The 23,982-nt window shown below is 40.7% G+C and overlaps 1 protein-coding gene across 4 annotated transcripts; it reads right to left on the reverse strand.

Moving 5' to 3' along the window:
- Positions 1–1,542: 1,542 nt before the first annotated feature.
- Positions 1,543–23,511, reverse strand: NUP42 (nucleoporin 42). 4 transcript variants are annotated; one of them, XM_054558888.2, is made up of 8 exons: positions 20,109–23,511; positions 17,074–17,302; positions 15,261–15,355; positions 6,616–6,692; positions 5,765–5,851; positions 5,283–5,357; positions 2,984–3,068; positions 1,543–2,383 (listed from the first exon to the last, which is right to left on the reverse strand). In XM_054558888.2, the coding sequence occupies exons 1-8, from the start codon at positions 20,227–20,229 to the stop codon at positions 1,806–1,808; spliced, it is 1,347 nt and encodes a 448-aa protein (XP_054414863.1). In that variant the 5' UTR covers positions 20,230–23,511; the 3' UTR covers positions 1,543–1,805.
- Positions 23,512–23,982: the final 471 nt, after the last annotated feature.

Below are 23,982 nucleotides of genomic sequence, written 5' to 3' on the forward strand. Positions count from 1 at the left end.
TTGTTTTAATCTTGCTCCTTCTAAAGGAACTTATGCTCTATTTACCATCTCTACACCAGCATGGTTTCAAATATGTATCCCCTGGGTATAGTATAGATTCTGTCCCAAACACTGGGGTTCCAGAACTGTCAGATGAGTCATGCAGCTCTTCAAAAAGCCTAATGGAGTTGGGCGCGGTGGCTCACGCCTGTAATCCCAGAACTTTGGGAGGCCAAGGCGGGCGGATCATGAGGTCAGGAGATCAAGACCATCCTGGCTAACAGGGTAAACCCTGTCTCTACTAAAAATACAAAAAAATTAGCTGGGCGTGGTGGCGGGTGCCTGTGGTCCCAGCTACTTGGGAGGCTGAGGCAGGAGAATGGCGTGAACCCGGGAGGCGGAGCTTGCAGTGAGCTGAGATCGCACCACTGCACTCCAGCCTGGGCGACAGAGCGAGACTCTGTCTCAACAACAACAACAACAAAAGCATAATGGAGAATGCAGGTCTTTTGAGGACTGAATCCTTTGCATACGTTAAAATCATTTGGAGTGCACATCTTTTATTATGTAAGGTTTTATATTCACTTAGAAAAATCAGCTAAATGCCAGACCCGTGTTAGTAACTGCTGTGGCAGTGCTAGCTATGTAATTTTTGAGGCCTGAGAAAGCAGAGAACTCTGATATACCTGCTTCAACTCGTGACAGGCATTTAGTTTCTTGGATCATCCATACGTAAGATACAAATCTTACTCCCTCAACCTGAGGACACAGGGAGATCCAAACATGCACAATAATTCTTTTTTTTGGGGGGGTGGGGTGGAGAGGGGATGGAGTATCGCTCTGTCACCCAGGCTGGAGGGCAGTGGCATGATCTCAGCTCACTGCAACCTCTGCCTCCCGGGTTCAAGCGATTCTCCTGCCTCAGCCACCCGAGTAGCTGCGATTACAGGTGCCTGCTACCACGCCCAGCTTATTTTTTGTATTTTTAGTAGAGATAGGGTTTCACCATATTGGCCAGGCTGGTCTCGAACTCTCCTGACCTCAAGTGATCTGCCCGCTTCAGCCTCCCAAAGTGCTGGGATTACAGGTGTGAGTAAGCTACCGTACCTGGCCATGCCTGAGAAGATCTAGAAACAGAAACTGGTGAATCCTGACCCCACTGCACACATTATTTATTCACATGAGATCACAATTTCTCTTACAACTCATCCATTTGACAGACTAATGTGATGAATATATAGAATTCTATAAAAGTGAGGCCAAAATAAAAAGCAGCCTAAGATTGCTGAAGAAAACGCAAATGGTGGTCCATGAGACCGCCAAAGTTGAGAGGGAACCAAATATATGGGGGGGAAATGCCCCTATGGTTCTAAAAATAAAAGCTTGTCACTCTTTACAAACTGTGATTTATCTCTTTCAGAGAATCCTGAACATGAAGTCATGCTACTAATGTTTATTCTAAAAGTAGGCTAAATATTTGAGCATGTTCCCCTAATAATTCCAGAAATTACCCCCTTCCTAAAAAAAAAGTTTAAAACTTTAAATGGTGAGATAGTAAAGTGGTATGGCATGAGAAAAGTACTTTATTCGTGCACAATTTTTCAGTTCCATCCAAAATTACTGTACAAAAAACTTCCCTTGCTTGCTGAGTTTTTGTTACTTTTTACTTAAATATTTAGACTTAAGAAAAAAATAAAATTTAAAATCACTATTAATGGAAGCTTATATTCCTTATGAATATATACATGTATGCATATATACATCTCTATATGAATCACTCAAAACAATTTTAAACATCATTATTTTTTGGATTTAAAATTGCCCTTTTAAATATTTAGAAGTTCCAGAGGTGGAGGCTTTAATGGAATTTTTCCCAGAGTAAATTTCTTGGATTGAAATTGTTCGAGTTCTTCTACTGTTAGTTTATCTCTGGGTGTGAATAACACATTATCTGTTGCAATGATGCTGCTTGAGGCTGAGAGAGAAGTGGATATGCTGCTATTTCCAAAAGTGTCACTGGATGGCTTAGAAAAAGCAGCGTGAGAATGTGAGCCCAGACTACCAAAACCAGCCACAGAACTGCCACCTCCAAAGGCTGGGGCCACTGGAGCTCTGACAGGACCTGTTGCCAAGGAAGCTGGAAGTCCTGAAAATCCAGGTGATCCAAAACTGGAAGCTGCAGGGCTTTTGAATGAAAATGATGCAGCCGAGGTGACTTCAGGTTTCCCAAATCCAAAAGCTGGAGCAGAAGTAGAGATAGCTGAACTGGTAGAGGCTGCAGCTCCAAATGCTGGGGAACTCCGAAAACCAGCAGGGCTTCCAGAAGAGGCAGCGGCAAATCCAGAGTTTGTTTTAAAACTAAAGTTCTGAGCATTATCACTGCTGCTGTTATTGACTGGAAAGCCTACCAACAAAAAAAACAGCAGCAAAAAAAAACAGAAAAAAAAATCCATTACAGTCAGAAAAATGTCACAATTAGTTCCTCCCCCTGTCTTTTTTTCTTATTTATGTCATGTTTCAGTGTTGAGAAGCTTACTGGAAGGATGAGATGAGAAAAGTAAAAATGAGAGGCTACAACTACCCACTAAAGCCTGCTGCCTGTCTTTTCTGCTAACAATCCCATTTTCACCTTGATCGACCTTCACCCAAGGAGAAACCACAGGGACTACCTCACCAGAGCTGCTACCTGAGGACAATGCTATGCTGTTATACACAGTGACAAGAAAGTTCTCAAACGTGCTGCTATCATAGCTATGTACTTCTACAAAACTCCTGAAAACTCATTCCTAAAATGTACTTCTAAAGCTAAGTGTCTTTCAAAGAACATGCCCAATCTGGCCTCCCTTTCACAAATGTCTAATGAGTCAAATGCTTTGAGGCTCTATGACGGAAGGTTGTAGAATTTACGAAGGTAATTTAAAATGGCGATTCAGGCTTGTAATTTGAAACCTATAAAATCTAATTTTTCTAAATCAGTGAAGTCCTGCATTACTTTATCACTTACCTGGCGACACAAATGTTGCTGCTTGACTACTGCCAAATCCAAATGCAGGTGCTGCTTGATTTACTCCATCCTTTACATCAGAGAGCTGAAAAAAAAAGTGTGCAAATAATAAAGTGCTTGATGAATAGTGCTCCAGTATCTTTTCTATACACTATGGACAAATTCAATTTTTTAAAATGTGCATTAAAGGCTGGGTGTGGTGGCTCACACCTGTAATCCTAGCACTTTGGGAGGCTGAGGCGGGTGAAGGGCTTGAGCCTATGAGTCTGGGACCAGCCTGAGCAACACAGCGAGACCCCCATCTCTACAAAAAATTAGCCAGTGGTCCCAGCTATTTGGGAGCCTGAGGTGGGAGGATCACTTGAGGCTGGGAAAGCCTGGGTGACAAAGTAAGACTCTGATTCAAAAAAAGAAAAGAGAAGAAAAAAGTGCATTAAAAAAGGCAAAGTTAAATGCTTAACATGGAAAATGCCCATAATATGATGTTGAAAAGGATAAGATATAATACTGTATAAACAGTATAATCACAACTAGTAATATGAATACACATAAAAAAATGTACATTAGTTAACAGTGATTATTTCTGGCTGATAAATTACGGGTGATTTAAATTTTATTTATGCTTTTTTATACTTTCTGAATTTCTACAATGAGCAGATATTATAATCAAAAATATTTTTAAATTTTTTTCAGTGTCTATAAGGGTAGATCTGCATTTATCGAGAAATCTAGATATTAGGTAAAAAGGACCTTTATAGAATACCCAGTCTAATACTCGAAATGAAGTAGATCCACTATTACATAATTAAAAGCTTATGACTAAAAATCCATTAAACATTTCCCATTCCCTGAAAGTACTTTATGTTCTTGCTATTCTGTGCTCTAGAAATGTCTTTCATCTCTGCTTACTGAAATCTTAATCCTACTTTTAAGGAACTTTGTACTTGCTCCTTCCTTCCAAGAAGACTTTCTTAATCATCCAAAGCAAACATAAGCGATTTCTTTCATTTGGAAGCCTCAAAAGCATTCTTTGGCCAGTGCGGTGGCTCACGCCTGTAATCCCAGCACTTTGGGAGGCTGAGGCGGGCGGATCATGAGGTCAGAAGATCGAGACCATCCTGGCTAACATGGTGAAACCCCGTCTCTACTAAAAATACAAAAAAGCTGGGCATGGTGGTGGGTGCCTGTAGTCCCAGCTACTCGGGAGACTGAGGCAGAAGAATGGTGTGAACCTGGGAAGCAGAGCTTGCAGTGAGCTGAGATGGCACCACTGCACTCCAGCCTGGGCGACAGAGCAAGACTCTGTCTCCAAAAAAAAAAAAAAAAAAAAAAAAAGCTTTTGTTTTTGAGACTGCAACCTCCACCTCCTGGGTTCAAGTGATTCTCCTGCTTCAGCCTCCTGAGTAGCTAGGATTACAGGCATGTGCCACCATGCCTGGCTAATTTTTCTATTTTTAGTAGAGACCGGGTTTCACCATGTTGGTCAGGCTAGTCTTAAACTCCTGACCTCGTGATCCGCCGGCCTCAGCCTCCCAAAGGGCTGGGATTACAGGCGTTAGCCACCGTGCCCAGCCCTCAAAAGCATTCTTACTCCTGGTCCCTGGCAACCACTCTCTCTGCTTTCTATCACTACAAATGAGACTTGTCTTTTCCAGAGTTTCATACAAATGGAATCACATGGTCTACACTATTTTTTTTTTTTTTTTGGTCTGGCTTCTCTCCCTCAGTGTAATATTCATTAACAGGCAGATTATAAGCAAATTATAATATATCCATACAATGGGTTACCATTCAGCAGAAAGCATGAACTCCTGATACATGTTAAGTCAGCTATGGGTGGGTTGTCCCACATCCTAACCTATGGAGGGGCCCTGGGCAGTTAGCAAGGAGCAGGGACCTTCCAGCCCTGAGGGAAGTTCCACAGTTCTTTCGACTCAGTTATCCTTTCTCCATCAGCTCTCATCCATGGTGATGGTGGGCCACCTCTCACACAAGGACAGACTACTTCCAAGAGGTTCCACTAAATTCAAATAGCATTACAAGAACTAAAAGGTGAAAGAAATTAGCTTGCACAAGAGTCTAGTTATTCAGGAAGCACATATTTAAGAAAGGGGTGGGGTGTTGGGACTGTCAACCATTCACTAAGTGTAGGGAGATAGTACTCTCATATCCTTTATACAGAGTAGAAACCATCTGAGAAATTGGAAATATTAAAATTATAAATGTGAACATCTTATTTTAAAATAAGGAATTCTTAAGAACTTTTTAATGGGTGTAGAAACATCATAACTTTATTTACAAAGATAATGAACTTGCTACAGTCGGGACCATAGATCTTTGGAGACAGGTGGGTATATATCTTCCAAAAGCATTTCTGTTTAAGACAAGGAACATACTGTGTTCTTCAGTCACAAAATGATAACATTACATCCTAAATGTGCATTCACATAATTGTTCAAAGTAATTTCTTTTTACATACAGATAACCTTAAATACTTAAATTTATGTAATAGTTTGCCATTTTCAAAACTAGCACTACCAAAGTTAAAAACTTTACCCTAAAAAGCTTTTAAAAAGCATAACTATTTTTGCTTTTCTGACCAAGGAACACAGAGAAAACTATTTCAAGACCCTGACTCTTAAGTGATGCTATTTTGGGAATGTGTGTATCATAATTCTTGATAGAAAATTTTTGTTTTGCTTTCCAAATCTAAAGTAAAATATCCTCTGCAAAAAAGCAATAGGTAAGACACTTCCCTCAAGAAAACTCTCCCATACTCACCAAAGCTACTTTAGTTGATATATTGAGGCTTTTCAGTTCATTTACCCTGTTCCTCCATTGATTTATTAAACGTTGGACAGAATTTAGCTGAAAAGGGAAGACAGAAAAATAACAGTTCAATATTGTATGTTTAAGTTAGTTTCTTCAATAAAAACTTCACATACTTCTTTGCCAAAATCACAAAAGGTTTATGTAACAGTTTTATGGCCCATGACTTGCAAAATTTGCATTGACTTGGCCTATTTGTCAAAGATATTCCAGCTCCAGTTCCCTCTCCTTGTTCAACTCCTTGTATCATCTGGTTAGTATCACAAGTACCTGGTAGCACGTAGTTAGTTATATTTGGATGGGAGGTGAACACATGTACTAGTTGAAATGCATGATCATGACTGTAGAAACAGAAAAATACAGCATTTAAACTGCTTCCTTCAGGTACTCAACTTATTCTAGTCAAGATTTTTAATTTTTTTGATATTTGATATATGAGGATGTTAATCTGTATTACAGACTGTATCTTATTTAACCTTGTTTTTCTAGCATTCATCACTGGATTGGTACCTAACAGATGTTCAATAAATATCTGTCAAATGATAAAAGGGTTTCATTTCTGGGACTGACTGTTGGGTAATTTATAATAAAAATAGTAATATTCCTAATTATTAAAGTAAAAATATATTATCATTTTAATAACCAACCAAATTCAATGAAAATAATATAGAAAAGAAAAATAGCCTACTCCTGAAAAAAGATCATAGACCTCATTGGTTTTGCCAAAACACAAGCCACGATAAAGAAAGCAGTAATTAACAGCTCATCTGTTATTGCGGTAGATTAATAGGAAACAAACTTACATAACTCTGTAAGTTATTGCTGGTTAAGAAGTTATGGTATTCAAGCCTCAATTCCTCTGGTGAAATGTCTGTAAAACCTGAAGTGAGGAATCAATCGGAATCTTTAAAATAAATGCCAATAATTTTGATAGTAAAGCTAGAGGTGCTAAACAAGAAAATATCTAATGTTGATTAGAAAATTTTCATAATCATAAGGAAGAAACTTAAAACCTACACTCTATTTAATGTTTAACAAAGTGTAAAATTACAGTAAAATATAGTTGGTTATTTTGATCTTTAAATGGGGAAGATTTTCTAAAGATAAGTGGGGTAGAATGAACAACAAACACAAGAGAAAGATTTGACTACATTTATATTCAAACTTTTATTTAAAAAATTCTGCCAGAAACTCTACTAAGCAAAATTACAAGGCAAATGGTACACTAGGAAAATTGCAATTTTAACATATATGACAAGAGAACTAATGCCCTAATGTATAAATAGCTCTTACAAATAAATGAGAAAAGTAAACGAATTTAGGCAAAGGTAATGAACAGGCAATTCACACACACAAAAAATCAAATAGTAAATAAATGAAATAAAGTTAAATGCAACTTAAAATAGAGATAAAATGCTTTACTTATCAGACTGGCAGAAATTTTAAAAGCTGGTATTTACTGTTGTTCCAAATGTGGTGAAATGTATCATTTCCTAAATTACTGTTAAGGGAATTAAAATGGTACAAGTTTTCTGGGAGGGATAATTGTTAATAAGCATCACAAGCCTGAAAAACATTCATATCCTGTGACTTACAATACAATTTATAGGATTTAACCTTGGGAAATAGTTATATATGTAAGCAAAGGTTGCTATGTATAAGGGTGTTCATTCTAATATTTTTAGTACCAGAGACAAACTGAAAGCAAAAATTAGAATATAAAACTAGGGCTGGGTACCGTGGCTCACGCCTGTAGTCCCAGCACTTTGGGAGGCTGAGGCAGATGGATCACGAGGTAAGGATTTCGAGACCATCCTGGCTAACATGGTGAAACCCCGTCTCTACTAAAAATACAAAAAATTAGCTGGGTGTGGTGGCATGCGCCTGTAATCCCAGCAACTCGGGAAGCTGAGGCAGGAGAATTGCTTGAACTCGGGAGGCAGAGGTTGCAGTGAGCCGAGATTGTGCCACTGCACTCCAGCCTGGGCGACAAAGTGAGACTCCGTCTCAAAAAAAAACCAAAAAACAAAAAACAAAAAAACTGGATTACAGCCGGGCGCTGTGGCTCACGCCTGTAGTCCCAGCACTTTGGGAGACCAAGGCCAGTGGGATCACCTGAGGCCAGGAGTTCAAGACCAGCCTGGCCAACATGGCGAAACCCCGTTTCTACTAAAAATACAAAAATTAGCTAGGCGTGGTGGCATATGCCTATAATCCGAGCTACTCGGGAGACTCAGGCTGGAGAATTGCTTGAACCTGGAAGGCCGAGGCTGTAGTGAGCTGAGATGGTGCCACTGCACTCCGGCCTGGGCAACAAGAGTGAAACTCCGTCTCAAAAAAACAAAACAAAACAAAACAAAAAACAAAGAAAAACTAGATTATGATCCTAATTATATATATGTATACGTATATATGTATAGGTGAGAGATGACAGTGTGCTGGCAGCCCTCACAGGCTCTCAGCGCCTCCTCTGCCCGGGCTCCCACTTTGGTGGCACTTGAGGAGCCCTTCAGCCCACCGCTGCACTGTGGGAGCCCCTTTCTGGGCTGGCCAAGGCCGGAGCCAGCTCCCTCAGCTTGCAGGGAGGTGTGGAGGGAGAGGCGCCAGCAGCAACCAGGGCTGCGTGCAGCGCTTGTGGGCCAGCTGGAGTTCCCGGTGGGCGTGGGCTTGGTGGGCCCCGCACTCGGAGCCGCTGGCAGGCCCTGCCGGCCCCGGGCAATGAGGAGCTTAGCACCCGGGCCAGCGGCTACGGAGGGTGTGCTGGGTCCCCCAGCAGGGCCGGCCCACCGGTGCTGTGCTGGATTTCTCACGGGGCTTTGGCTGCCTCCCTGCAAGGCAGGGCTCCGGACCTGCAGCCCCCATGCCTGAGCCTCCCCCACCTCTGTGGGCTGCTGAGCAGCCTGAGCCTCCACAACGAGCACCACCCCCTGCTCCACAGTGCCCAGTCCCATCGACCACCCAAGCGCTGAGGAGTGCGGGCACACAGCGCGGGACTGGCAGGCAGCTCCAACCTGCAGCCCTGGTGCGGGATCCACTGGGTGAAGCCAGCTGGGCTCCTGAGTCTGGTGGGGACTTGGAGAACCTTTATGTCTAGCTAGGGGATTGTAAATACACCCATCAGCACTCTGTGTCTAGCTCAAGGTTTGTAAACACACCAATCAGCACCCTGTGTGTAGCTCAGGGTTTGTAAATACACTAGTCAACACTCTGTATCTAGCTACTCGGGGACTTGGAGAACCTTTGTGTCCACACTCTGTATCTAGCTAATCTAGTGGGGACTTGGAGAACCTTTGTGTCTAGCTCAGGGATTGTAAATGCACCAATCAGCACCCTGTCAAAACAGACCATTCGGCTCTCTGTAAAATGGACCAATAAGCAGGATATGGGTGGGGCCAGATAAGAGAATAAAAGCAGGCTGCCCGCGCCAGCAGTGGCAACCCGCTTGGGTCACCTTCCACACTGTGGAAGCTTTGTTCTTTTGCTCTTTGCAATAAATCTTGCTGCTGCTCACTCTTTGGGTCCACACTGCCTTTACGAGCTATAACACTCACCGCAAAGGTCTTCAGCTTCACTCCTGAAGCCAGCGAGACCACGAACCCACCAGGAGGAATGAACAACTTCAGACGCGCTGCCTTAAGAGCTGTAACACTCACCGCGAAGGTCCGCAGCTTCACTCCTGAGCCAGCAAGACCACGAACCCCACCAGAAGGAAGAAACTCCGAACACATCCGAACATCAGAAGGAACAAACTCCAGACACGCCGCCTTTAAGAACTGTAACACTCACGGCGAGGGTCAGCAGCTTCATTCTTGAAGTCAGTGAGACCAAGAACCCACCAATTCCGGACACATAGGTATACATATATACACACATAGAACAACTTATACATCCCTGTACAAGTGGACCCTTGCAGTTCTGTTCAAGGGTCAACTGTACACACAGCTGTACAGGGCCCGCTTGTACAGGGATTTTCTTCCACCTCTGCCACTCCTGAGACAGCAAGACCACACCCACCTATCCCTCTGCTACTCAACACAAAGACAATAAGGATGAAGACTTTTATGATGATCCACTTCCACTATGTGAATGGTAAATATATTTTCTTATCCTTATGATTTTCTTTTTCTTTTTTTTTTTTTTGAGATGAAGTCTCGCTCTGTTGTCCAGGCTGGAGTGCAGTGGCGTGATCTCGGCTTACTGCAACCTCTGCCTCCTGGGTTCAGGCAATTCTCCTGCCTCAGCCTCCCCAGTAGTTGGGATTACAGGCATGCACCACCAAGCCCGGCTAATTTTTTTTGTATTTTTAGCAGAGACGGGGTTTCACCACATTGGCCAGGCTGGTCTCGAACTCCTGACCTTCTGATCCACCCGCCTTGGCGTCCCAAAGTGCTGAGATTACAGGCGTGAGCCACCGTGCCTGACCCCTTATGATTTTCTTAACATTTTCTTTTCTCTTACAGTACATTATTAGTAGTTAAGCTTTTGGGGAGTCAAAGCTTATATGTGGATTTTTGACTGCACAGAGGATCAGTCAATCGTATACATAAACAAGAAATATGTTTGTGTGTATGTTTTGAAAGAAATATACTAAAATGTAGTAGTTATCTCTGTGATATCAGGTTATTTTTATTTTATTTATATATTTCTGTACTTTCCAAGTTTTCTAAAGCAAAAGCTATAACTTGTTTTTTATTTTTGAAACACAGTCTCATTCCTGTCACTCAGGCTGGAGTGCAGTGGCCCACTGCTGCCTTGACTTCCTCGGCTCAAGTGATCCTCCCATCTCACCTCCTGAGTAGCTGGGACTATAGGAATGTGCTACCACACCCTGGTAGAGACAGGGTTTCACCAAGTTGCCCAGGTTGGTCTCAAATTCTTGGGCTCAAGTGATCCACCTGCCTCAGCCTCCCAAAGTGCTAGGATTACAAGCATTAGCCACCACATCTGGCCCAAAAGCTGTAACTTTTATAATTAGGCAAACTTACTAACAAAGGCAAAAAATGTTCAAGATATTTTCTACAAAGAACTCCTTGTAATCCAGTTATTATTAACTCCAAGGACACCTGCTTCAGAATAAAGGAAAGACTAAATGTTCAAAGCAGAACCCTGGATTCCTTCTAATGACTTGTCTTCCCCATCTTTACTGACCCCTCAGGCCAAAAAACCCTAGGAATCACCTTGGATTTCTCTTTCCCTATATCTAATTAATCAGCATCCTGCCAGTTCAAGCTCCAACAGAGAGCCCAAATATGACCAATTCTGTCTTCACTGCTATGAACTCTAGTCACAAGTGGCAATGTCTTCTAACTTGTCTCCCTATCTCTACTTTTGCCTCTGCTCCCAACAGACCTTTTTCCCCCCTCACACAGCACGCTGAGTTAGCTTTTTCTAATCAGATCACGTCCCTCTTTTGCTTAAAGTTCTTCATGGCTGCCTGCCCAGTGCAATTAGGCCCAACATGATCTGGCCCCTGGCTATCTCTCTGGCCTTACTGTCATATTACTTTCCCTTGTTTACTCTCCTCCAGTAATTCAGGCCCCACTAGTCTGTAAACACTGCCAACCTTGTTCTTACCTCAGGGCCTTTGCAATAGCTAGTCCTACTGCCAGGAATGTTTTCCCCAAATCTTCCCATAACTGATACCCTCTCTTTATTCAGGACTCATTTCCAATACTGCCTCCCAGGAATAGATAACCACTCTATCTAAAGAAATATTGTTCCCCTAATTGCCTCCTATTCCTTCCAGCTGTGCTCAACCAGAATTCCTCATCTGAACCACAGAACACAGAAAACGATTTGAGTGACAATTTTCTCAAGTCTTGCAAAATGGAGCAAAAGTAGTATCATTCTTTTTTTTATTTTTTATTATACTTTAAGTTTTAGGGTACATGTGCACAATGTTCAGGTTTGTTACATATGTATGGGCAAGGACTTCATGTCTAAAACACCAAAAGCAATGGCAACAAAAGCCAAAATTGACAAAAGTAGTATCATTCTATTATAGTTGCATAGAAAAAGTTAATTTATTAACACAATGGATGCCTAAGGACAGAAGTACTCAAACTTTTTGGTCTCAGTAGTCCTTTACATTCTTAAAAATCATTAAGGACCCCAAAGAATGTTTGTTTACATGGGTTACTTACATTGATAATTACCACATTTGAAATGAAAACTGAGAAACTTAGTATTAATTCATTTAAAAGTAAGAAGCCAATTACCTATCCACATAAATGAAAAAGCTATTTTCCAAAACAAAAAATGAAAATTTAGTAAGATGAATAGCCTTGCTTTATGTTTATACATCTCTTAATGTTTGGCTTAATAGAAGACTGCTGGATTCTTATATATGCTTCTGCATTCATTATGTTGCAATATGTTCTGACTGAAGTGTATGAAGAAAATGGGCACTCACACATACATGTATTGGAAAAGGAAGACTTAAATGGCTTTTTCAAATAACTGTGGACATTTTTCTTTGCTACTACACCAAAACTTGACAAGCAGTAGTTTCTTAAAGGTTAACTATAACATAGATTCAAGCCATACTAATGAACTTTTTATGGCATTATATTAACATCCACTGGTTTATCATGCATGTAGAATGGACTTTCAGCCATGCATAATTTTGTAATATCACATATAAGTCATTTGAAAAATGCCAGTTCACTGAGTTATGCAGAACTTCGAAACATTGGCATGTTATTATACAACATCCATTTTTTTTTTTTTTTTTTTTGAGACAGAGTCTTGCTCTGTCACCCAGGCTGGGGTGCAATGGCACAATCTTGGCTCACCGCAAGCTCCGCCTCCCAGGTTCATGCCATTCTCCTGCCTCAGCCTCCTGAGTAGCTAGGACTACAGGCGCATGCCACCACGTCCGGCTAATTTTTTGTATTTTTTAGTAGAGACAGGGTTTCACTGTGTTAGCCAGGATGGTCTCCATCTCCTGACCTCATGATCCACCCACCTCGGCCTCCCAAAGTGCTGGGATTACAAGTGTGAGCCACCGCGCACGGCCAAAAAATTTTTTTAAACAGACAGGGTCTCGCTCTGTCACCCAGGCTGGAGTGTGGTGGCACCATCAGAGCTCACCATAACTTTGAACTCTTGAACTCAAGTGATCCCCCCACCTCAGCCTCCAGAGTAGCTAAAAGTCTTAGCATATGCCATCATACTCAGGCTAATTTTTGTATTTTTTGTAGAGACAAGGTCTTGCTATATTGTCCAGGGTGGTCTCAAACTCCTGGCTTCAAGCCATCATCCCACCTCAGCCTCCCAAAGCACTGGGATGACAGGCATGAGCTGCTGCGTGTTGCCCTCACATTTGTGAATGTTGCCATCCATTTAATCAGAAGAGATTTTAAGTATTGAGAAGCCATCATGCTCATGATGACAAAGTTTTCCATAATTCCAATTTTTGCTTGAAAGTTTTAATTTTTTCGTTGGCAATAAACACTATCAACTGTTTTCTTCTAAATAACCATAGTTGTCATTCCTTTCAAATAAATATTGTCTTTGAAAAAAGTGGCTAGCTCAGTCCAACCTGAACAATCACATAAGATAACCATCACACTTGGGCATGGGGCAGACACACTTTGTGTGTGCTTCCCATTTTGTCACACAGAATACTAAAAAGGTGTGTACTCAAGGTCAAGGGTTAACAAAATTAATAATTTTTATCTCTTCATAAAGGAAGTTCTTAAGTTAAAATGGCATTAAACTTTTTTTATTGTGACATCTACTAGTAATTTATTGCCTCTGCCTTGATTCATGCTAAGATACAAGTAGTTTTACTCATCAATGCTTCTGCACCAACAGTGCAAATGTCAACACAGTGAAAAATGGCAATTAATCACTTAGTATTATCAGAAAATATTTTTGATCTTAGGCAACTCCTAAAAGGGCCTCAGGGATAAAGTTGCCAGATTTAGCAAATAAAAATACAGGATGCCCAGTTAAATTTGAATTTCAGATATACAATAAATACTTTTTTTAGTATAAATGTGCCCCAAATATTACATGGCATGTACACATACTAAAAATACTGTTTGTTTATCTGAAATTTAAATTTAACTGGATGTCCCATATTTTATCTGACAACTATATTCAGGAATCCACATTTTAAGAACCACTGCTTTAGGGCAACAGGCATTAGGTTCAATATGGAATGGATTAATACTCAAGTACTAATACTTAAGCTGATTAAGGGCTTAATACTTTGTTGTTTCTTTACAGAAAGTATCATTATCTGAAATTATCTTAGTTTATTTGCATCACTTATTGTCTTCCTCCCTCAAGAATGTAAGATTCATAAGGAAAGGATCTTGTCTGTCTTGCTCATCACTATATTCCTAGCACTTAGCACAAAAGAAATTCAGTAAATATTTGTTAAATGGACAAGTGAATAAATAACTAAGAAGCGTTGTAATGCAAATGCTCACAGAAAATGAGCAACTAGAACTGAGACAGAGGAAAGATCCCAAGGTTCTGTGATATTGATTGCAAGGGCTCCCATCTGCAAGGTACCCACTGTTTCCTCAAAAGGATAAAGGCCCAGGAACACTCAGAGCGGGCTTGGGAAAGCCCGGTGGTCTAGGTTTCAGCCCAGAAAGGGCTTAGGGACTATGGACAAAAAAAAAAAGAGAGAGAGAGAAAAGAATATTCTAAAGCAAATGCTATTCCAGGCCAGGTGCGGTGGCTCACACCTATAATTCCAGCACTTTGGGAGGCTGTGGCAGGCGGATCACCTGAGGTCAGGAGTTAGAGACCAGACTGGCCAACATGGCAAAACCCTGTCTCTACTAAAAATACAAAAATTAGCCGGGTGTGGTAGTGGGCAACTGTAATCCCAGCTACTCGGGAGGCTGAGGCAGGAGAATCATTTGAACCTGGGAGGCAGAGGTCGCAGTGAGCCGAGATCGCGTCACTGCACTCCAGCCTGGAGGACAAGAGTGAAACTCCGTCTCAAAAAAAAAAAAAAAAATTGCTATCCCTGTAGCCCAGCTAAGCCTCCTCACATTTAAACATTATCTCCAGAACAGGTCTTAGAAGGTCTCCAGAACAACTATTCTTAGAAGGAAAGACAGGGAAGAAAGAACAGAACCAGGCAGCCAAGGCCTTAATGACAGGCAGGATGTGACTCTTCTATTCACAACAGGAAGCTAAGAGGTTCCAAAGTTGTACATACAGAGAATCAAGAACATAGAGTCTCTTCCTGGGCTTTATTTAAATGTTTTCTCCCAAGAACTATATGTCTTAAAAGACTATATTCTCCAACCTTAATCTCTAAATTATGAAGTTTGGCTAGAATACTCAAATACTTTAAACAATGTCCAAACTCTCCTAGTTGTAGCTAAGTTGGTAGTTGATTTCTTTCTTTGGCATTCTTTTGGTTTTAGAAAATAATAGTTTTAGAACATATTTTAAAAATGCACAATTTTTCAGTTACCTGAAATATTAGGTTTCTTTTTCACTGGTGAATAAACAGAAAACATCCACTGCCCTGATGATTCCCAAACCTCCATATCTTTTACAATTCCTTCCCTGAAAAAAAGAAAAAAAAAAAAGAGTAAAGGATCTTCTTAGCTGCTTGGTAAAATTTATTGTTAATGATTTTCCACGACTGAAAATTTAAATTCTAGTAAATACATAGTTCAAAATCTTTTACATTATATTTTCTGAAGAGTGTTCTTTAAAGCACAAGTTTATAGAAGTGTGAACTATATATTTCATGGTTACAAACAGTATTATAATGTCAGAGAAGTTAATGAGTTTGGCTTTCCAATACACTGACCCATTAACCAATGTACTTACATAAATACTATCATAGATACCATACTTTTTTTAGGAATTAAAATCTAAAATACTAACTTTAATCTTTCTTTGTTAATTATCACAAACATCGATAATCATTTAACTGGGAAGAACAAAGTACTGCTTACGTGATACAGAATCATAATATTTTAAAAGTGGGTTATAGGACTTCAGAGATCATTTTATCTAATTCTCACATTTTGCAACAAGGGAAACAGACCCACATCCATACAACTAATCTGGTAATGCTGTGGGTAGATTCGGCTCTAAATTAAAGTTTCTCCCTACTCAGACTATGTCAATGAAAGGAGAATTATCACAGAGAAAACGGTATTAAATTTAGGACTGCAACAAATGCAGAAAGGAAGGTTTTGTTTGTTCATTTACTTAAAAAAAAATCGGTTGTATATGGTACATGACTCAAAATGTCTACAACTGGTTCTGATTTAATTAGGATAAGTAAAAGACTAACCAATTACATTTAAATTCCATCCTAGTCACCATGAATCGAGAGAACATTACAGATAGCCAAGCATTGTTTTGACAGCAGCCATAAATTTTACCATAAATATTCTCAAGAAGTGTCATGTATCTACTCCACAATAAATGTAGGAAATCAAATGAGATCAGTTTGAATAGGATAATCCAAGTAAAAGTTTTAGAAAGAAATAAGATATGCGGCTGGGTATGGTGGCTCATGCCTATAATCCCAGCACTTTGGGAGGCTGAGGCAGGCAGATCACTTGAGGTCAAGAGTTCAAGACCAGCCTGGCCAACATGGTGAAACCCCATCCCTACTAAAAACACAAAAAATTAGCTGGCTTGGTGGCAGGCACCTGTAACCCCAGCTACTTGGGAGGCTGAGGCAGAAGAATGGCTTGAGGCCAGAAGGCGGAGGCTGCAGTGAGCCGAGATTGCACCACTGCATTCTAGCCTGGGCAACAGAGCAAGACTCCGTCTCAAAATAAATAAATAAATAAATAAATAAATGAATAAATAAATAAAGAAGAGAGATGGTATAATGACCTCCAAGTTCACAAGTTGTTCTAAATTACATCATACTTTGTAAAGGACTTGTAAGTTAGAATGAACTTAAGCAGGACTAATCTTAGAAAGATATTCACAATATAGTGTTATCAACACAAAGTGGAAAAAGTGTAATTACCCCTAGGAAGGCACTCTACTATTATAGAAAAATGATATATTTTTAAGTGAAATAAAATCTAGGGTAATACATAGCAAAAGAGTGGCTATCTGTGAGTGATAGGATTGTGGGTGATTTTTCTTCTTTTTGCTACTCTGATTTAAAAATAATGCATTATTTCTTTTTTTAAAGAAAATATTGTATTGTGAAAAGATGTTACAAAAAAAGAGAAAACAAAGATTGTAGGTGCTTTTGAAAAAACATAAGCAAATGGATAGTAATTTTCCTGAAAGCTTTCACTTACAGAAGTTTCTTTTCATCTTTCTGCTCATCAGGACTAAGTGAAGCAAATGGGTTCTCAGACAATCCAAAGCCTTCCTTCCTGTTAGTTGAAGCTCCAGAATCAAAAGAACCGAAAGATGGCTTTTCTTGATCTCTGCTGCCCCCCCATGGTGTGGATTTGGAGAAACTGGATGACTGGATGACATTGGAATATCTCTGGCTAGTTGTATTCCATCCACGTCTATTATTACCTAAAATAAACAATAAAACAAAATAATTTTACTAGCAACTTTTCTTTCTATTTTATTTTCTTTTTAATTAAGATAGGGTCTCACTCTTTTGCCCAGGGTGGAGTACAGTGGCATGATCTTGGCTCACTGTAACCTCAACCTCCTAGGCTCAATCCATCCTCCCACCTCAGCCTCCTGAGTAGCTGGGACCACAGGCGCAAACCACCATGTCTGGCTAATGTTTGTACTTTTTGTAGAGATAGGGTCTTGCCATATTGCCCAGGCTGGTCTCAAACGCCTGGGCTCAAAAAATCCACCTGCCTCAGCCTCCCAAAGTGCTGGGATTACAGGCATGAGCTACTGTGCCCAGCAACTGTTCTTAAAATCTCAAAAATCTTCATTATATCTTAGTATGTCTAGACATTATAGAAAGATTCAACAAGCACTACATTTAAACTCATTTTAAATGACAATCTCTTCATTTTTTATTTATATACAGTAGTTAGGTTGTAATAGCAACAAATCACATAGTGGCCAATTGCATTTTTGAGATTGAGAAGAAAATAATATAGAAAAATAGTGATATATTACTAAATTCAGCTGACAAAGCTTATTAAATAAACAACTGCTTGATAGTTAAGTTGGTAGAAGGCATGCATCATAAATCATAAACTCCTTCAGGATAAAAACTTGTGTTTTTATCATTCTTTGCTCCCCCACCAGGCCCTATATTGTAGTAAAGGCTGAAAAATGGACATTGAATTAAAGTTTCTTGAATATGAAAGATTAGATTCTACCCTCTGTTTTTGGACAGATGCTTAAGTCTATTTGATGCAGTCTTTTCTCTGGGCAAACACCTACACACCTATTTTCACAGAGAGATTATACATGGTATTTACATGTGAACAAAATGCATGTAGTTCCTCTATGAGCTTTCCAATATTTCAGAAATATCAAAATGAGCCAAAAAGATTCTCTCCTCTCTTTATATATTGGTTTTGTTTTGCTTTTTAAAATCACTTTAGCAATCTCATTTACTCATCACTTCCTAGTTGGGGCCAAGATTAAGGTAATTCATCTTGTTTCTGACTGAATTAAGAGATAAGCCATTAAAGTTCGAATGACACACATGCCCAGTTGTGAAAGTTCATCCTGCAACTCTAAACTACCCTAAAAAAAAAAAAAAAAAAAAAAAAGTGGAGATTGCTAGACCAGATCACTCAAGTAGGAGTTAATGGTATCTTCTTCTTCTAAAGTTCCAAATTCACTGGAGAAGTGAAGAAACTCACTTCCTTTTTTTTTTTTTTTTTATTGCTTTTGCTCTTCATACTTATAATTCCAGAAACATTCATTTGTTTCTGGGAGCTAAATACACAGTTTGTCTGCCAAACTTTGTTTACACTCACATTCATCAGACCTGAGTCCTAATTTTCGCTCTGAAATATTTCACTAGATTAATTGTGGATGAAATAAAAGGACTGTCTTCCCTGAAGTGGGATCAGACGTGAAACCATCACGCAATACAAGGTTTAAAGGTTAGATGAGGCCTGCCGCGGTCGCTCACACCTGTAATCCCAGCACTTTGAAAGACGGAAGCGGGCGGATCATCTGAGGTCACGAGTTCGAGACCGGTATGGCCAACATGGCAAAACCCTGTCTCTACTAAAAATACAAAAATTATCAAGGGCGTGGTGGCGGGCACCCGTAATCCCAGCTACTCGGGAGGCTGAGGCATAAGAATCGCTTAAGCCTGGGAGGCGGAGGTCGCATGAGCCGCCTGACTGAGAGAGCAAGACTCCGTCTCAAATAAAATAAAAAAATGAAGGCCCTAAAGGAGGGGAAGGAAGGAAGACAGCACCGAATTATTAACCCGATCTTTAAAAATCTTGTGTTCTAAGGTTTCATGTCTAATCTCTCCTTTCCTTTAAGATAAAAAGCTTTGACAATGATCTAGGCCCAGGGATTAGATCAACGTGGCCCCCACATCACCTTTCCTCACCTCCCGGAGAGCCCTTAACTGGGCGTCCCACATTCCCAATTTCACCCCAAATTTATGAGCAGGTGCATTTTTGCGGTATGGCTCTATAGGTTTTATTAGATTTTTTTTCTTTTCTTTTTTTTTTTTTTTTTTTGATAGTCTCGCTCTGTTGCCCAGGCTGGAGTGCAGTGGCGCGATCTCGGCTCACTGCCACCTCCACCTCCCGGGTTCAAGCGATTCTCCTGCTTCAGCCTCATGAGTAGCTGGGATTACAGGCGCGCGCCACCACTCCTGGCTTTTTTGTTTTTTTTGGCATTTTTAGTAAAGACGGGGTTTCACTATGTTGGTCAGGCTGGTCTCGAACTCCTGACCTCGTGATCCACCCGCCTCGGCCTCCCAAAGTGCTGGGATTACAGGCGTAAGCCACCGCGCCTGGCCGGTTTTATTAGATTTTTTCAAAGAAGTCCACGACTTCTCCAAAATGAAGTCCTGATTCTGACCCAAGTTGCTAGCCTCACCCTCGAAAAAACAACTTAGTAAAAATTATATTTAATTACGGCATTTACCTACAAGGTAGTTTCGATAGGTACTTCCGATTTAAAAACTCAGTGTCGCACAAGCATCCAGGCCCAAACCCAGGTCCTCAGAAGCTCAATAAAAACGGACCACATGAATAATATGTAGATAAAACCCTCGGTTTAAAAACGTTGTGCAGGGCCCAGTGGGGCCGGCAAGGCCGCGACGCGGGCACATTGGGGTCACCAGCACCGGGACACACGCGGGACGCCCGGTCCCCGCCGGCGGGCCCTTCCCGGCTCAGTTACCGCGGAGGATTCAGAGGAGAGTCACCTGAAGGCTGCTGCTGCGGTTGCTGCCGTCCTCCTCCTGCACCCCTGGCACCGGGATGTTCGTTCCAGCACCGATCTCCAAAGCGGCACCGGCCTTGAAGGAAGAATTGACAAATGGCCATTGCGACGGCGTCGCTGACGGAGGGGGTCTTCGGTCGGCGCCGTGCGAGGCCAGTTACTAGGCAGAGAGCCCCAGGCTACCTCAGCGCCCGGCCGGGCTACTGTGACGTCATCTTCTCGCGCCTGGGGAAGGCCTTTTCCGCCTCTCACCCCAGTGCCATGAGACGCGTGGACTTCAGCCAATAGGACTTGAGAAGAGCGGACCGCTCTGAAGCTTTGAGTGTGTCCTGGGAAGGAGGGATGCTTGAAAGGTTATGTGAAGACCGGAGGCGCGTTTGACCCCGTTGCAGGGCCTCGGACTACAGGAAGGCTTGAGGTCCAAAATGAGAGGAAAGCGGAGCAAGCAAACGCAGAACTTCAGCAAGGCCCTCAGAGGAGAATTAGCTATGATTTGAGAGACTGAGTCGTTCTTGCTGAGACAGTAAAACTTAGCTCGGGTTGAGAAAGTAACAAACTGCCCCGCCTTTCATCTGGATGGATAACAGAGTCAAATAAAGCCAGACGTGACGTTAAGAGGAAACAATGTTTCTTTTAGGACATACTGCAATGGAAAAGTATTACCCCTTTGAGTGAGTAGTACATTCTTACTACACACTGAGAAACCTTGTTCTTTTTTTTTTTTTTTTTTTTTTGAGACGGAGTCTCGCTCTGTCGCCCAGGCTGGAGTGCAGTGGCGCGATCTTGGCTGACTGCAAGCTCTGCCTCCCAGGTTCATGACATTCTCCTGCCTCAGTCTCCCGAGTAGCTGGGACTACAGGTGCCCGCCACCACGCCCGGCTAATTTTTTTGTATTTTTAGCAGACACGGTTTCACCATGTTAGACAGGATGGTCTCGATTTTCTGATCTCGTGATCCGCCCGTGTCGGCCTCCCAAAGTGCTGGGATTACAGGTGTGAGCCACTGCGCCCGGCCGAAACCTTGTTCTTTCAAGTCCACATAAACGGTGCTATTTGAAATTATATGAGAACGAGTGAAAATCCCATCCTTGCCTGGAGGATCTAAGTCTCTTTGACGCAGAGAAGCAGCTTCAATTTCTACCCAGGTGTAGAGCTTCAGATAAACGGTTCTGAAAACATTCTGTATTTTCTTAACTTGGCAGTTTCCAAGGAAACATGCCCTACATTCAGTTCTCGTCCAGACCTGATGTTTATGCCTTTACACGCAGCTATGCTTTGAGATTTCATTTAAATTTCACCTAAACTTAACTCTCCCCGCCAAAACATACAATAACTACGTTTTATTTTGTACGGTGAGACACCCCACAGCTCCTCTGGTGTGCAGTCTTCTTGATCGCAATAAGTCAATAAATCTGACTTTGTTGGATTACAGGTTTGTGCTGGTGGTTTTAGGATTATTGAGCTGGGAGTGAGCCATCATTCTTGCTCATGTAATTTGTTTGGATTTTGAAGACAGCAGAATCTACAGGACGGGAAATACTTGTCCAAAGTAGTTTTTTATTTTCTTTAATCAATGCAATTCATTTATTTTGAAACAAATTTATGGAAAAGTTACAGATAACAGTACAAAGAACTTTTTTCCTGAACCATTTGAGACTATGTTGCAGACCTAATGCCCCATCATCCAAATACTTATTGTATATTTTCTACAAACAAACCAGGGCATTCTACATAACCACAACACAGTCAACAAAATTAGGACATTGATACTGATGCACTACTACCTTCTAATCCTTAGACTCCATTTATGTTTTGCCAAATGTCCCAATATTGTCCTTTAGAGGAAAAGGGTTCAGTTCGGAATCATTGTTGCTTAGCCATATTTCTTGTGTCTCCTTCAATTTGGAAGATTTTTTGTTTTTCCTTTTCATGACCTTGACACTATGAAAGACTACAGGCTGGTTATACTGTAGAAGTTCCTTAGTGCAGGTCTGTTTGATGTTTTCTCTTGATTAGATTCAGATTATGCATCTTTGGCAGGATTATCACAGAAGTGATGCTGCGGTTTTCACGTTGCAGGTTGTGCACAATTTCAATTTGTCCTGTTACCTGTAATGCTCAATTGATCACTTGCTTAAGATGGTGTCTGCCAAGCTGCTCTACTATAAAGTTATTCTTTTCCTTTTTGTTATTAATAAGAATTTTGTGGGGAGGTACTTTGAAAGTATGTAAAAATCTGATTGTTCATCCAACTCTTAGCTCATTCACTTATTTATTCATATCAGTATGGACTCATGATTTCCAATGTTATTCAATGGGTTATAATCCATTACTATCATTATTTATTTTGATGCTCAAGTCATCTCCAATTTGGCCAATGGGAGCCCCTTTAAGCTCCTTTGAACATTTGAAAAAGGAGAAAAAAAATTCCCCGTGGTTACTTGAGCACTTTTTTACTTTCTGGTCCAGAGATGTTCCAGGCTCATTTTACATTCTCTACTTCAGTCCTGAAATCAGTTATTTCTCCAGGGGTCCTTTCGGTGCTGCTTAGAAACCAAGATCTGACCTTTAATGTGCTTATTGCTACTGGGATGTCTTTGCTCTCATGAACATTGCTGGGAAATACATATGTATAAACACAAACATTTACATCAAACATTTCTATATTTTATATATTAAAACTATTATGCCTTCTATGTAAAAGACTATGAAAAAAAAAGAAAAAACTTGAGTTCACACTGATAATCTCCAATTTTAATCCAAAATCACATGATTCATTTTATTTTCCTCTATTTTTAACTCCATTGATAACAAGAAACTTGGCTTTCATTAACCTTAGTATATTTATTATCTCCTTGTGTTAACCAGTATTGCTTTGTAGCCACTGACTTCTCATTCCTGCAAATGTCAGCATGTGTAAGGACTTTGCTGGCATCAGATACCTAAAATAATTCCAGTGGTGGCTGAAACTTAAGTGAGGGTAAGCCCAGTGCTTGGTGAAGGTAGAGAGGGGCAAGGCCAGAATGCCGGTTGAGACTGTCTAGGTGGAGTGTGTGTGAGACAATGAGAGCCTAGGGCTTGCAGAACTTAGTAGTGATCGGTTTGGTGACGGGTATAGATGGAAATCAGGAGAGTGGGGTTACAGGAAGGAAAATTCTGATTTCTTCAAGATGGCAGAGTAAAAATACTGCTGCCTCCCCTTCCAATTGGATGAGGCAACTGTCTCAACTTGATAAGAGACAGGATTCCTCCCCAGTAAAAGGGAACGAGAGACACTTCAGATTCTAGGACATCAGGTACAGAGTGGGCTTATGCTTATTGAATGGTGAGTCAAACATCCCAGAAAAATACCTGTGGATCTCTTATGCACCAGCAACAAAAATAGTTGGCCGTCTCCTCATCATATAATGAAGTTCACTGATTAAGCTCACCCTTGTACCCCTGAATTATCAATTTCAGATGTCTCATTTTAAATACAAATGCACAGTCAGGGACTAGACATTTGAAGGCAGATGCCAACAGGAAAGAGCAAAGCAAAGAAACAGAAAAAGAACTTAGAGGAAACAAAAACACCAAAATATTTTTAAAAGTTAAAGAAACTAAAATATTGTCAGAGAGGATAACATGAAACAAGAACGGCATACCATATAAAAGAACAATTATAGAAATAAAGTACTCTTGGAAAACATAGATAGTGGGAACAAATTAAAGAGGGTTAGAAGATAAAGTCTGAGGGAATTTCTATAAGATTCAAACTAGATCTTGAACCCCATTTTAAATCTGTTATGAGACAGGACGTAAAGCTCTGGAGAGTAAAAAGATTTCTAGTTAATAAGGGCAACATTTCAAACAATTTCC

This window comes from Pongo abelii, chromosome 6 (assembly GCF_028885655.2).
Source record: "Pongo abelii isolate AG06213 chromosome 6, NHGRI_mPonAbe1-v2.0_pri, whole genome shotgun sequence".
Lineage (NCBI taxonomy): Eukaryota > Metazoa > Chordata > Mammalia > Primates > Hominidae > Pongo > Pongo abelii.

Bases quoted from the DNA above. Each gene is read 5' to 3' on its own strand.
- NUP42 (XM_054558888.2), bottom strand. From the start codon at position 20,229: ATGGCCATTTGTCAATTCTTCCTTCAAGGCCGGTGCCGCTTTGGAGAT. The intron at 17,303-20,108 runs GTGACTCTCCTC...TGTTTATTTTAG, and splicing joins ACCGCAGCAGCAGCCTTCAG to GTAATAATAGACGTGGATGG. The intron at 2,384-2,983 runs GTAAGTGATAAA...TTTTGTTGGTAG, and splicing joins AGCAACATTTGTGTCGCCAG to GCTTTCCAGTCAATAACAGC.